The sequence below is a fragment of the Phycodurus eques genome, chromosome 13 (genome assembly GCF_024500275.1).
Source record: "Phycodurus eques isolate BA_2022a chromosome 13, UOR_Pequ_1.1, whole genome shotgun sequence".
Taxonomy (NCBI): Eukaryota; Metazoa; Chordata; class Actinopteri; order Syngnathiformes; family Syngnathidae; genus Phycodurus; species Phycodurus eques.
In genome coordinates, this window is record NC_084537.1 from 10145189 (window position 1) to 10159662 (window position 14474).

Genomic DNA, 14474 nt, shown 5'->3' on the forward strand with positions numbered 1-14474 from the left:
TGACAGGAGTTTTTGTTTGTGTGTGAGAGGTTTTTGGGTCTAAGTGAGAGTTTTTTGTTGGGTGTGAGAGTTTTTTGTTGGGTGTGAGACTTTTTGGTCAGAGTAATAAGTGTTTAAGTGAGTGTGGGAGGTTTTTTGGTGTGTGTAAGAGTTTTTGTTGATGATATTTTTGTTGTTTTTGGTGTGTGTGTGTGTAAGTTCTTTTGGGCTTGTGAGAGGGTTTTGTTGTTGTGTGAGAGTTTTTGGGTGTAACTGACAGTTTATTTGGTGTTTATTCTCCACCCAAAAACTATTATTGTTCTGCCAACTTGTTGCTCTCATTCAGGACATCTTGGGATCTATTGCCATTCCCCAATTTCTTCCCAAATCAAATATTTTTCATATTTACGTCCTTCTTCCACATTTCTTGACTGATTAAAACCATTCCAACTTTGTCTTAATAATAATAATAATAATGAGTAATGAACACCCCGGCGTCATCCCTGTATCCCATGAAACTATGATTTATATATTTAGTTTTCATCCATCCATCCATCCATTTTCCGAGCCGCTTCTCCTCACAAGGGTCGCGGGCGTGCTGGAGCCTACCCCAGCTATCATCGGGCAGGAGGCGGGGTACACCCTGAACTGGTTGCCAGCCAATCGCAGGGCACATACAAACAAACAACCATTCACACTCACATTCACACCTACGGGCAATTTAGAGTCTCCAATTAATGCATGTTTTTGGGATGTGGGAGGAAACCGGAGTGCCCGGAGAAAACCCACGCAGGCACGGGGAGAACATGCAAACTCCACACAGGCGGGACCGGGGATTGAACCCGGGTCCTCAGAACTGTGAGGCTGACGCTCTAACCAGTCGGCCACCGTGCCGCCCATATTTAGTTTTAAATAATTATATTTTTGGATATTGTTTTAACCCTCACTTTATGTAAAAAATAAAAAGTATTGTCAAATTTGTATCTCCGATGCTTTTTGTATCTCCGATGCTTTCGCTTCATGTGTGCTTTCGCTTTATGTCAGCACCTCTGATCCATAACCTGTATTTCTAATATTGAATAAAAAATATTGTTCCATTTCTGCAGGAGGAGACTGTCAACATCATGACTTTATGAATTTTAAATTCCTGCTTTAGTCTTTCTGAACGAGCTACTTGACATTTATTGTAGCCACATGCACCTCCATCAAGTGGCAGCCTGTGTAATTAATCAGCCGCAGCACATTAAATGGCATGTAAACATACCGGCAAATGCGCTTTTAAATGGTGCTGTGGTCATTACTCGTTAAAATCACCGATAGAATGAGTCAAATTAATGTTTTTTGTTCACATCTGTACAAAATGGCGTTTTTCAGTGGTTGCTGTTTGAATTGCATCACTCTTGAGATATTGCTTCCGGAGAAGTCAACACAATTGTTAAAGCATCCCTTAATTTTACAGAAATTGAGCTGTTTATTGAGAAATGAATGTCGACTCAAAAGTCTGTTCCTCCCTGCGGCAATTGTTCCGAGTGAGTTGTCCTATCATGATAAAAAACATAAATAAAAAAAATAACAGCGTGTGTGTCCTCCCCCGGTCACACTGTCACACTAACAATGACTCAAAAGGACTCAGAGTTCTAGAGTTGCAAAAATGCAAAAAGTTGGCCTTAAAGAGGTACGGCTCAAAATAAAAGCAAAACTAATGTAGATGCTTTGTGATAAACATTCAAACCAGCAGTGTTGTGTTAGACTTGAGCTATGGAAATCTAAATTTGCTGTTTCAGCCTTGAAGAAATACAATTTTTCAACTTAATTGGGTATTGATGTTTTCTGTGATTAATTCCACTTCCATTTACAGATATCAAGGTCCAATGGAGTGCTGATCCATTACAATTTTGAGTCTATCCCCATTTGGTTTTAAAAAATATATAAGAATAATAAATGGAGGATTGTAAATAAAGTGTGTTTGTGTCAGGCGAATCCAATGGAAAGAGAAGAACATGCAAATTCTGTAGATTTTCCATTCTCTTTAAACAAATGTATTACGGAACAAGGAAGGTCGAACAGTCAGCGTCTTTTTATTGGATGCTGCCCGATGACATCGCTTTTAGGCGCTCTCTCGGAGAAGGAATTTGAATTAGAATTTCTTGGTTTTTTTTGTTTTTTACAGTAATGAACAGAGAGCTATTTAAGTTTAAAATATTTTAAAAAAAAATTTAAATGCCATATTGAGCATGTGCCTAATGAATGGTTTTACATACGTTGTGATGCATCAACTCTAACCTTATTACCAATATTACGCACTGCACTTATCGCACTTCAAATTTTGTAGAATGTTATACAGCACCTGGATTTGATTTGTGGATGTTTGTTTATTAGTTAATCGTTTTTAAAATGGTATGAGTTTTTTTTTTTTATATTTCACACTTAACAAACACCATGTATGAAAAACCTAAACTAAAACTAATACTGAAACTCATAAAAACTAAACTAAAACTAAGCATTTTTGAAAAACAAACTTGCTCTAAAAACCCTGCATGGCACTTCACTAAGGCGAGTCACTCTAAATTCGGACTTCCCTGAAAATGCCTAAAAATCTGCAATATTGCAGGATTCCAGTTTGCAATATTCAATTTTATTGGCTTTAGTATAACAGTACAGAGTCTAATTAGATATTGAATTGGACACATAAAAGGTCAGCTGTCAGGGACTGTCATAAGCATGATGACAGCTGTCACATTTATGTGGCCTCACTGACTGACTGGCCTTCTCTGATGTATTCCTCCTACTATATTCAGCTATTTTCCTTTCATTTCAACATACTCTCTTTTGTTCTTACCATTTTTTGCTTGGCTCTCCTCTAATCAAGCACCATCTTGTTTGCCCTCAGCTGAACGACGGCCGCTTCACGGTGACTCAGCTGGTGGGGATGCTGCGCGGCATCGCTGCAGGAATGAAGTACCTGTCGGACATGAATTACGTCCACAGGGACCTCGCTGCCCGCAATATCCTGGTCAACAGCAACCTGGTGTGCAAAGTCTCCGACTTTGGTCTGTCACGCTTTCTGGATGACACTTCAGCTGACCCCACTTATACTAGCTCACTGGTAAGTATTGTATTACTATTTGCTGAATTTTGTTTGGAAAAAATTGCCTGCCCGTTGAAATGAGGAATATATTGCTAGATAAGAAACAAAGGTCTCAAGGTTAATTAATATATTTTAAAAGCTCATTAAATCAAGGGTATTAAATAATGGTGAAATTGTTATTTAAAGGTCTCATATTTTGGCTCTCTAGACCTCCATAGAGTGACTCTCTAACATCGACTTAGTATCAAAGTGCCAATTTCATTTCCAAATACACCTTGGTTTTCTCATACGAGTGTCCAGAAAAGGCTCCTCTGACAGCTACTTCTGTTTGACCCAGTTTTGTAACCGCTTTGTCAATATTTGGTTAAGACCGCCCCCTTTCCTCTGATTGGTTGCCTCCGTGTAGAAGACCCACTAGTGGCAGCACGCTGGCTCGGGAGCGGAAAGGGAAGGCGGAGATCTTCGCTAGTGACATAGATAAGCTCGAGAAATTTGAATGACCCGATTTCAGGCCTCTCGGCAGAAAGACGTCTGGAACTCGACAATGCATGGAGGATTTTAATTCATATTTCACGTTTACTGAGGCACCATAGAGACAATATTACATCCCAAATACTAGAAAAAAGCTGCTTTGGCAAAATATGTCCCCTTTCAGATGGTGGTCTGCGACAAAGTTGAAATTAATTTAGTGAATTTGGCAAATGCGTTTTAATAGAGATGCTAAAAGGAAAATTTTAATGTGAAATGCAAATATTTATATAAATAAAAAGTATATATATATATATATATATATATATATATATATATATATATATATATAAAAGTGGCAGAAAAAATAAGATTTATTCTTCTCTCAGATCTTTTGTTTTCATGCAAACATCCATCTTATTTTTCTTTTTTGTAATGAAACAAATTCCCAAATAAAAACAAATAAAAAGCATCTGCCAATAAACAGGGAAATTTGTCTTGGTAAGATTTCTTAAAACAAGTAAACATAGCTAGCCTAAAAAAAACAGATGTTTTAGAACTAGTGTACGGTATTTTTTCGAACTACTAACTATTTGCTAAGGGTTTGCACAAAGAAAATTCCCCTGTACGTTTGTAAAATGAGGACTATATTACTTAATTTAAGCAAAATTAAGTCCCAATGGAACAGAAAAATTAGATATTTGCTAAAGTTTCGTCTGAGCAATATATTACTTCTTACTTTAAGTTAAATCAATTGCCAATATAACAGCAAAATTTGACTTTCTTCAAATAAGCATAGCAAGCCTAAAACAATTGATGTTTCAAAACTAATGTATCTTTATTTAGAAAAACACAAGCCAGAGTTCATCTTTAGATACTCAAAGAAGTGATTTTTTTTTTTATGACGTAGCCTGAGCTCTAACTTGATTCTGTGTCACACATGACAGCGGTCAATCTCTTTGAAGTAAATTTGTAGAAAAAGCTAAACACAAGGCCAGAGTGGAGTGAGCTGAGGTCTCACAGTATTTGTGAAGAAAATTCCTCTGTATGCTAATTTGATTCTCGTGTAACATGACCACGTTGAGTATTGTGGCTGCTCATATGTGCCTGTATTTGCATTTGTGTGCAAGAACTCCTGTGAAATTAACATTTGTTTCTGTATGTGTGCTGACTGCCTATTACATGACTTCAGTATTTCTCAGACTGTGGCCGTTCACCCTCTACGACGCGTGCGCGTGTGTGTGTGAGTGTGCGCGCGTGTGTGTGTGTGGGTGGGTGTGTGCGGCCGTGCGTGCGTGTGTTTGTGTGTGAGCAGGGAGGGAAAATTCCCATCCGGTGGACGGCACCAGAGGCCATCGCCTTCAGGAAGTTCACTTCTGCGAGTGACGTGTGGAGTTATGGCATTGTTATGTGGGAGGTGGTGTCGTATGGAGAAAGGCCATACTGGGACATGAGCAACCAGGACGTGAGTCAGAACAACAATAAACGTTGCAAACATATATTTGAAGCTTTACATTGATTTTGGCTCAGAGGTGGCAAAAGTACTCACACGCTGTGTTTAAGTAGAAGTAAAGATACAGTGGTAGCTTGACTTACGAATGATCTAATTTGAGATTTTCAAACTATTGAGCCGTCGCTCGGTCAATTTTTTCGTCTTAAATTACGGACAACAATTTGAGTTACATGGATGGCAGCGAACTTCTCAACAAACAGCTGATAGTAAACATTCTTGCAAAAAGATGCAAAGTGGTTTCTAGCTGTTTATCGCCACCCCTAGATGAACGTTTCTGTAAAACTATACATAAAACAATGAGAATTAGATTTTGTTTATTGAATCAATCCTTATGAAAGTCTGCTAGCTTAATGCTAACACATAATGGGAAACACCATAGACAGAGTAACCAAACTAGCATCGCAGGCATATACATATTCTTTATCCTCTGTGGAAAATGACTACTATTACTGCAGCTTAGTTTAGCTTAGCGATGGTGTTCTTTGTTTCATCATCCAATCATGTCCATATGTAGTTTATTGCCCCGTGGTGGTCGAGGCATGCACACCAGGACACAGGAGCAGCACAATGCCCGTTGAATTAAACAATGAAATCAGAAACATTCTATTTAATTATGTTATTACAGTGTTTGTATCATGTACAATATTGTAGAGTGTTATTTTTCTAATTAAAAAACGCGTTACACAAAATGTTGTTGGTGTTTTTCGCAGGGCAGGAATGGATTATTAAATTACATTACCATTCATTTCAGTGGAGAAAGATGATTTGGGATATGAGTGTTTTTAGCCTGGGCATGGAACAAATTCAACTTATAAAGGGCCCACTGTACTTAAGGACAAGTGCTAATTTAACTCCTTAAGAAAATGTAAAACAGTACAGACTGAAGTGCAATTAAGTAAAAAAAATCAAAAGGATTTTCGCCGGTCAATTTGAAGTAAATTACAGATACCTAAAAAATCTCTAAACATACAAATTTGGAGATCCAAGGCACGTGTCACTTTCCATTTCGAGCCGAGTCTAGTACCCGCTGTCTCACGAGGCTGCACTCTTTATCTCATCACTGCAGCAGTGTGTCTGTGTTCTGCTTTATTTCACCCTATTTGCAACTTTCGTCTGCTCACCCTCCAACCCTCCCAAATATGCAGACTCCAAAGCTCCCCCATGACACACACACACACACACACACTCAGACATCGGCTGTTGTTACCTCCAGGCTATCTGCAACACGCAGACGTCGCATCTCCAGCAGTAAGCTCACAGCAAAGGATGTCCCTCCATCACACTTACTGGAGCTCTACACCGATCCTCGATGGAATAGCTGCTCGGCAAGTCAGACTTGTAATGCCGATAAGAATGGAGCAAAAAAAGAGCCGCGATGAAAATTGCCCCCAACAAAAGCCGCGCGCGGTAATGAAAGTATCAAAATCGAGGGCCTCTATTGTTCCCACTCGCCTTTGTACCACAGTCTTAGCTCAATAAGCGACAGTCAACAAACAGGAGATGTAGAAAGAGGTGCTCGCCTGCTCCAAGCAGAATATAAAAATGAAAATTACGCAGAAGGAGAGGAGGAGGGCTGTGGAAAAAAAAAACCAATGTTTTTAGTCCCGAATGACAATTTTTTATTGTTTTGGAGTTTTTAAACCCTTATGGAGGAGAACATTTTGAACCTTGTGAAAATCCAGTGAGTGTACATTTTCAGCCTCCACTTATTGTCAGACCGATCCATGATTGGAGAATACTGTTCGTGTCATTTCAGAAAGATCCTGAAGCTGGCAATATGCGATATTGAGGTTTATTGTTGCACACAAAAATACACATCTGTAGACTATTTTGACACCACACTAACAAAGAATCAATCACCAAGGCTTAGTGTGTGAACATGTAGAATCCTAAAAGCTAGAAAGAAGTAAAGTTAACTCCAGATACTGAATTTCTTCTGGGTCAGAGGGAATAAAATGTAATAAGATCCCACAGCAAATTACAACCTTATCTGAAAAGATTTGATAGAATGTAACCCTCTGAACACGTTAAATTGGATTTCTCTGTTAAATTTAGCTCCCAAATGTAGGGAGGACACTTGGTTTGACATTGTGGCTTCTCACCTAGCCTATACGTGGAAAAAACAAAATATCCTTCAAATGAGGAAATATTAGACAGAGATCCCATATAATTGTTTATTTCATATTCATATCATCACAAACCATAATGTTGTATGTCAGGGGTGAGTTTGTTGAAAAAGAAACATTTGATGTGATTTTTTTTTTTTTCAATTCTGATTTGATTTTCAACAACTGTTATAAATCAGACAGACAACAAAAATCGTTCATTATTGAACTGAAATGAAATTCACAACTAAAATGAAATACAGTGGTGCCTTGAGGTATGTGTTTTGTTCATTCCATGATCACGCTCGGAATTTAAAATCTTCGTATCTCAAATCATCTTTCCCCATTGAAATGAATAGAAAAGCTAATAATCCGTTCCAGCCACCCCAAAAACAATAAACAATTTTGTAATCTGTTTTTTAATAAAGGAAATAGAACTATATATTATTGTACTTTGTAAAAATATATAGTAATAAAATAATTAAATAGAATATAAAGCGTTAAACTGTTTGTGCATCATGATTAATTAATTGCAGCACATTCTGATGTGTTCGACTTGGCCACTTGAGGCAGTATAATAAAGTCACACAGACACAAATGAATAAGAGTTTCACAACGCCTAAGTGCCTCAGGAAGCTGGAATAATATTAGCTCTGTTTTGCAGAATATATGCCTGTGAGTATTGTTATATACGTGTTGCCACTCCACTTGTGTTCAAATATCTGAAGGCGTATAACACCGCTACATAGATGATATTTGTTAGCTCATCTATGTTGTTTCTCATTAAAACATCAAAATCAGAAGACAAGAAGCTGCACACAAAGAACAAACAAAAATGGAATTCATATAGAAAATGCTGTTAATTCTGGAATGTATAGATTATTTCCAACGCACCCTTCGTACTTATTTACGCTCTTATGTTTTCTGAATCTGTCCTATCCTTCAGGTGATGACTGCAGTAGAGCAGGACTACAGGCTTCCCCCACCCATGGACTGTCCCATGGTGCTGCACCAGCTCATGTTGGAGTGTTGGATGAAGGAGCGCAACCTGCGGCCCAAGTTCTCACGTATCGTCAACACGCTGGACAAGCTGCTGCGCAACGCCGGCAGCCTCAAAGTTGTGACCAGCACGTACTCAGGGTGAGTGGACACGAGCTTTCGTCTTTAAATGTAACAATAAGCTTTTTGTTCTTAAGTAGAAAAATAAAACTTGATTCATTCAGGGATGACAGATTTACAGTATGTGATGATACGTCACAATCATAGCAGCATTTTTAATCGGCCCCAAGCTAAGATAGGGAAAAATAATTGGTTTAGTACGTTTGGCACTCATATGCAGGCATGCGCTCGTTTTTTTTTAATGATACAAAATAATAATTTATTGCAAATTATTTTGCTGACCCTCCAGGTATGGCTCGTTTACCCCCAGGATCCTCAGTTTGGCAGAAACTGGCTTGAACTGCTGGCTAATACAAATAGGAAACATGTTGCTAATAATATTATGAGACAACATTGCAATCTTTCACCAGCTGTGTTTTCGACTATATTACACTGAACTGTCTGTAAATGAACAAATCATTATCGTGCATGATTTGGTCTTCAACAACAGGCAGGCTTTGGACGCAAACATTATAGATGTTTTGATTCCCCCCCCCCATGTTTTGTAAGTTATTTTTAAATCAAGGCAAATAACACATAGAGGTCTGTTTGCTTGATACACCGTCTCAGTGTTTCCCAACCTTCATTGAGCTAAAACACATATTTGTCATTACACAAATCTCACAGCACACCACCAAACAAACATTTTGGAAAAAGTAGACAGTATATAATGAAATAATGTTGCTCTGGTCTTAATTTACTCACAAATGTATTTACAGTACTTATTGTGAAATCTGACAGAAAAATAGATATAGTTGCAGGAGTTGAACACGTGGTTTTTTTTTTGGGGGGGGGGGTTAAGTGAAATGGGAATTTGCCTTGAGAGATCATCAGGTGTGCCGTGCGAAATTATCCAATTTTACTTAACAGGTCAGAAAACCATTTAACCATGGAGCATTTCGGCGAGCACCGGTTACCGCGAAATGAAGTTTAAAGTGATGGAATTGGAAGTGTTAGGGGAAGAGGCAAACAAACATTATTGTGTTTGTTTGAGAATGTTTTTATTTCTTAAAAGTATTTTTTTTGTCAAAATGGCTGTCTATTAGCGGTAGAAAATGGATGGATGGCTGTCTATTGTTGTACTAGAGTGGCGCCAACTGAGACAAATTCCTTGTGTTTTTGACATACTTGGCAAATAAAGAGGACTCTAATTCTGATGTACACATTCTGCGTAAAATTTCATTTTAAACCTAATACAGCACACCCATAAAGTGATCTGAGAGAGGACAGCACCAATTGTCACAGTGCCCTGAATTGACATTGAAATGTCAAGTTGAAAGGAGTTTTATCTTAAGCGATATGGCATGACTCCTTCTTGCGACTGACTCTGAGTCAGCCCTTTGATCATCCATCCATATACGTCCTCTTATCCGAGGTGAGAGGTCACAGGGGTAGCAGCTTGAGCAGGGAAGCCCAGACTTCCCTCTGTCCAGCCACTTCGTCCAACTATTCTGGGGGAACCCCAGGTGTTTCCAGGCCAATCGGGCGACATAGTCTCTCGCTTCTCATGGGTCATCCCCGGGGCCTCCACCCAGTGGGGCCTACACAGAACACCTCACCTGGGAGGCGTCCAGGGGGCATCCTAACCAGATGCCTGAGCCACCTCATCTGGCTCCTCTCGATATGGAGGAGCAGTGGCTCGACTCTGACCCCTCCTGAATGACCGAACTTCTCATCCTATCGCTAACAGACAGCCCGGACACCCTTTGGAGAAAACTCATCTCAGCCACTTGTATTCGCAATCTCGTTCTTTCGGTCACTACCCACAACTCTATCCATAGGTGAGGGTAGGAACGTAGATCGACCAGTAAATTGAGCGCTTCGCCTTTCATCTCAGCTCCTCCTTCACCACGATAGACCGATACAAAGTCCGCATCACTACAGACGCTGCAATGATCCGCCTGTCGAGCTCCCGCTCCATTCTTTCCTCACTCGTGAACAAGACCCCAAAATACTTTAACTCCTCAACTTGGGATCTCATTCTCCACCGGGAGAGGGCAATCAGTACGTTGGTCTCAGATTTGGAGGTGTTGATTCTCATCATGTGACCGAAGGATAGCTGAATAGCTCTGACTGTCCGCATGTCGAAGTATCCTTGGGCAAGACACTGAACTCTAATTTGCTCCCAGTAGGCCTGCATTGCCTTGCATGGAGCAGTCGCCCATTAGTGTATGAATGTGTGTGTGAATGGGTGAATGTGAGGCTTTGTAAAGCGCTTTGGGCACTGTGATGGTGTAGATAAAACGCTATATAAGTGCAGTCCATTCACCATTTAACATCCTAACCATGTCATACTGGGCTGCGAACTGCTCCAATGAGAGTTGAAGAACACAACCTGATGAAGCCAAAAAAAAAAAAACACACCATCTACCTTGTCTAAAAAAAAAAGGCAGAGATGCATTGCCGAGGTCACCAAACCGGACCTCCTCAACACCTCGGCTGCACCTGGAAATTCTGTCCGTAAAGGTAATAAACAGAATCAGTGACAAATCAGTGTCCAACCCTCACTGGAAACAAATCTAACTTACTCCCAGCAGTGAAGCTCCAAAATTGTATTGCTCTCGAAATCATTTTTATTTCTGGCATTTCAAAAATGTTTACACAAGCAGAAATGTTCTCCCTGCCTCCTCTCATTTTGCCTGTTTGCGGCTGCCTTTCAGACAAAGGTCGTAAAATCAGCCATTGCAATTACTCTCAGGTTTTACATATCAGATTGCACTTGCTAAATTCATCTATTTGCTTATCCTCCTCCCAGAACGTGTAAAATGAACTGTGCAGGGAATTTGGCAGATGCAATTGGGTGTGCGCCGGTCATAGATCAGCTTCCTCATCTATTTGCATTAGCAAACAAGTGTACGGCCATTTTTGTCATGCAAACCTTTAGTAAACCTGGTCCCGAGTGAGTCAATTTATGAGTTAAATCGAGACAAGCTCATCATTATTTCAGTATATATATATAGGCTATATACTTTTTGTGATTTTTTTTTGTCTTTTTACAGTGTTGTAGTTGTATTAAAGTGAAAGGATTCTGTGAACACACAGCTTTGAGCCAGCTACCTGCTGTGCACCAACTCAGTGGGGGTGACTGTAGAGAGAAGGGAGCCTTTTTCGCTCTTAGATGGGTGTGAAATCCAACTGTGTGTTTTGGTCACGTGACTGCCCACCCAAGTCAAAGAATCGGGTTCGATGATTTGATAATGAGCACTTATCAGTCTAGATTGTAACAGCAGACTTTCTCGGCCAAGATTTGCAGTTGGTTCCCAAATCTTTTACATCATCGTTGGTTCACGTTGCGACTTATTAGTCCACAAGATTTCAATCAATCAAGAAAGCCTTCAACCCCGGTTGACTTTACCTTTCTGTATTTATGTCTTTTTTTGTCATGTCGTCATATGCAGAGGTTTAAAAAAAAAAAGTAACAAGCCTGTTTTGACAAAGTAAGGAGTAGAAAGTATAGTATCTCTTTTCAAATGTTAGGTGTAAAAATAAAACATTGTCAGAAAAATAAATACTCAAGTAAAGGACAGATACTTGAAAAATCTGCTTAAATAAAGTAACAAAAAGTATTGTTACTTCCCGCGACTGATAATGAGTGTGTAAAGCTCTCAGTTTTTCCACACCACAACAGAAGCAGAGCTCGGCAAAGAAAAACAAAAGGAAGATGCAGGATGTGGTCTTTCTCCCCGTGTGAAATTGTGCCCTCTATTGTATGCGACAGCTGTGAAGCGGAGGGTGAAGCCTCATTCTCGGAGAGAGATGACTCTGCCCCGGGGGTTGTTGGAATAAGATGTCTTGCTAAAGACAAATATGGCGGGTTTGCAAAGAGGCAAACAAGATTCCTTCTTGTAGGGTTTGTCCGCTTTCAGCTTTTTTTTGAGAGAAGCCCTCTTTCGCTCTCAGATCTGGAAGGCTTTTGTTGCCAGACAGACGTGTGCCTCTGCCGCGGATACTCCTCTGTGAAGTTAACTTATTCATAGGCGTTGGTGCGCGTGGTGATCATTTGTTCTTCCAACTTCGAGCGCATCGAATGCGACTGAGTCTGAGCTGTGTTTGTATAGAAATTGTTGGGCAGGCACCCGGTTGTCGGGATGCTGTCCGCTGGTGTAGATGCGGCATCCTTGCCTATCTAGTGATATAGAGTGTTCCCCTGCTATGCGGCGGTTCATTTTTCACACCTATGCTATTTCACAGATTTGATTGAGGAACATATCTTTCTGTCTGTCACAGGAATCCCTGCTATTGTTTTAGCCAAGCGGTGGCCATAGGGTTCGGGTGCATTGTGAGCTGGGCGGTGACCGAAGGCAGGGACCTTGCCGATCTGAACCACCGGCTCCAGAAGCTGGCTCTAGGGACGTGGAATGTCACCTCTCTGACAGGAAAGGAGCCCGAGCTGGTGTGTGTGGTCGAGAAGTTCCGACTAGATATAGTTGGGCTCGACTCCACACACGGCTTGGGCTCTGGTACCAGTCCTCTCGAGAGGGGTTGGACTCTCTTCCACTCTGAAGTTGCCCATGGTGAGAGGCGCCGAGCAGGTGTGGGTATACTTATACCCCGCCTTGCTCGGCCTCTGTACATTGGGGTTCACCCCGGTGAACAAGAGGGTAGCCTCCCTCCGCCTTCGGGTGGGGGGACGGATCCTGACTGTTGTTTGTGCCTATGCACCAATCTTAAGCGATATGGCATGACTCCTTCTGATCAAAGGGCTGACTCAGAGTCAGTCGGAGGAGTTGGGTGAGGCCATGGAGAAAGACTTGCTTGTGGGTCATGACCAAAAGAACAAGATCCCGGAGGCAAGGGGCTGAAACGAGTTTCCTCCCTAGGGTGTCCGGGCTCTCCCTTATAAATCGGCTCAGAGTAGAGCCGCTGGACCTCCGCATTGAGAGGAGCTAGATGAGGTGGCTATGGCATCTGATTAGGATGCCTCCCGGGCGCCTCCCTGGTGAGGTGTTCCGGGCATGTCCCACCGGGAGGAGACTCAGGGGACGACCCAGGACACGCTGGAGAGACTATGTCTCCTGGCTGGCCTGGGAACGCCTTGGGATCCCGCCGGAAGAGCTGGATGAAGTGGCTGGCTCGAGGGAAGTCTAAGCTTCCCTGCTAAAGCTACTGCCCCCGCAAACCGACCTCGGATAAGCGGAAGAAAATGGACGGATGAAAATAATGGGCTAACAGAACATACAATAATTGATACAGCAAACTGTTGGGTGTTAACACCCAAAAAAGGTAGAAAGTTGTTTTGTGTGTAGGTGAAGTTGCTGTCAGCCATATCTCACACCCAGACACCCATTTGCAAATTCTCTCATGGCGCCACCTCTAAAAGGCACATATCTAACAGACAGACACTACAATAAATGCTGTATTTTCTATTGATTGCATGCTTGACTTACAAGTTTAATTTGTCCCGTGACCAAAAAGAGAAATAGCACTGTATTTTATGAAAACATAATAAAAGAGAACAAAAGAGAATTTAAAGAAATAAACTCGTTTCATAAACTGTAATTACTGTACATACTTTAGTATTTGTAGTATTTGTGTGTTGGGTGTGGAACGTATCACTGTACAATGAATAAAAGACACATTCTCTGTCTCTGGGTTTGTAATGCTATCCCGCTTCCGACGGGCACAAAAGGTAAGAATCTCACATCCCGTATCCAGGTCGTGTGCCAGCTCCTCGGCTCACGGCTTCACTCGAGCACCGGAGCCCCCAAGGGCAAGCGATATGCCAGGATTTGGGCTCACTGGAGCTAATTGTGTGTGGAAATGTAGTCGCTGACCTCGGTTTAATTCCCCCAATACTTGGCGAGATGCTGGAATGTCGGCGATAGGACAGACAGCAGCCAGGGCCGCTGATGTGGAAAAGCAGGCGGTGATGAAGTGTGAGTAATAAGGGAGATTGAGGAGAAGCTAAAAGAGAGGAATGTGTTTAATTAGCTTGCTAATGAGCTTTTTAATGCATCAGGGAGCGTGCGCGCCCAGTGCCGTCTTAGGGCAACAGGAGAGAATTGTGTGTGAGACGAGCGTGTACGCATGTTATGCTACGTGTCACTGTGTGCTGATGACATCCCAATGATTAATTTATGGCCTCATCTGTATGCAACAGCAAGAGATAGTAGGAAGAAGAGGAGGAGGAGAACACGTTGTGTTGTCAGAGCGTGATTGTAAC

At 41.3% G+C, this 14474-nt stretch overlaps 1 protein-coding gene across 1 annotated transcript in view; it reads left to right on the forward strand.

Moving 5' to 3' along the window:
• ephb3a (eph receptor B3a) overlaps positions 1–14474 on the forward strand; it is a 64989-nt gene that overhangs the window by 46960 nt on the left and 3555 nt on the right. The window contains exons 12-14 of the mRNA XM_061693733.1: positions 2870–3085; positions 4851–5000; positions 8100–8293. Coding sequence (XP_061549717.1) covers positions 2870–3085; positions 4851–5000; positions 8100–8293 — 560 coding nt within the window. The remainder of the gene's footprint in view (positions 1–2869; positions 3086–4850; positions 5001–8099; positions 8294–14474) is intronic.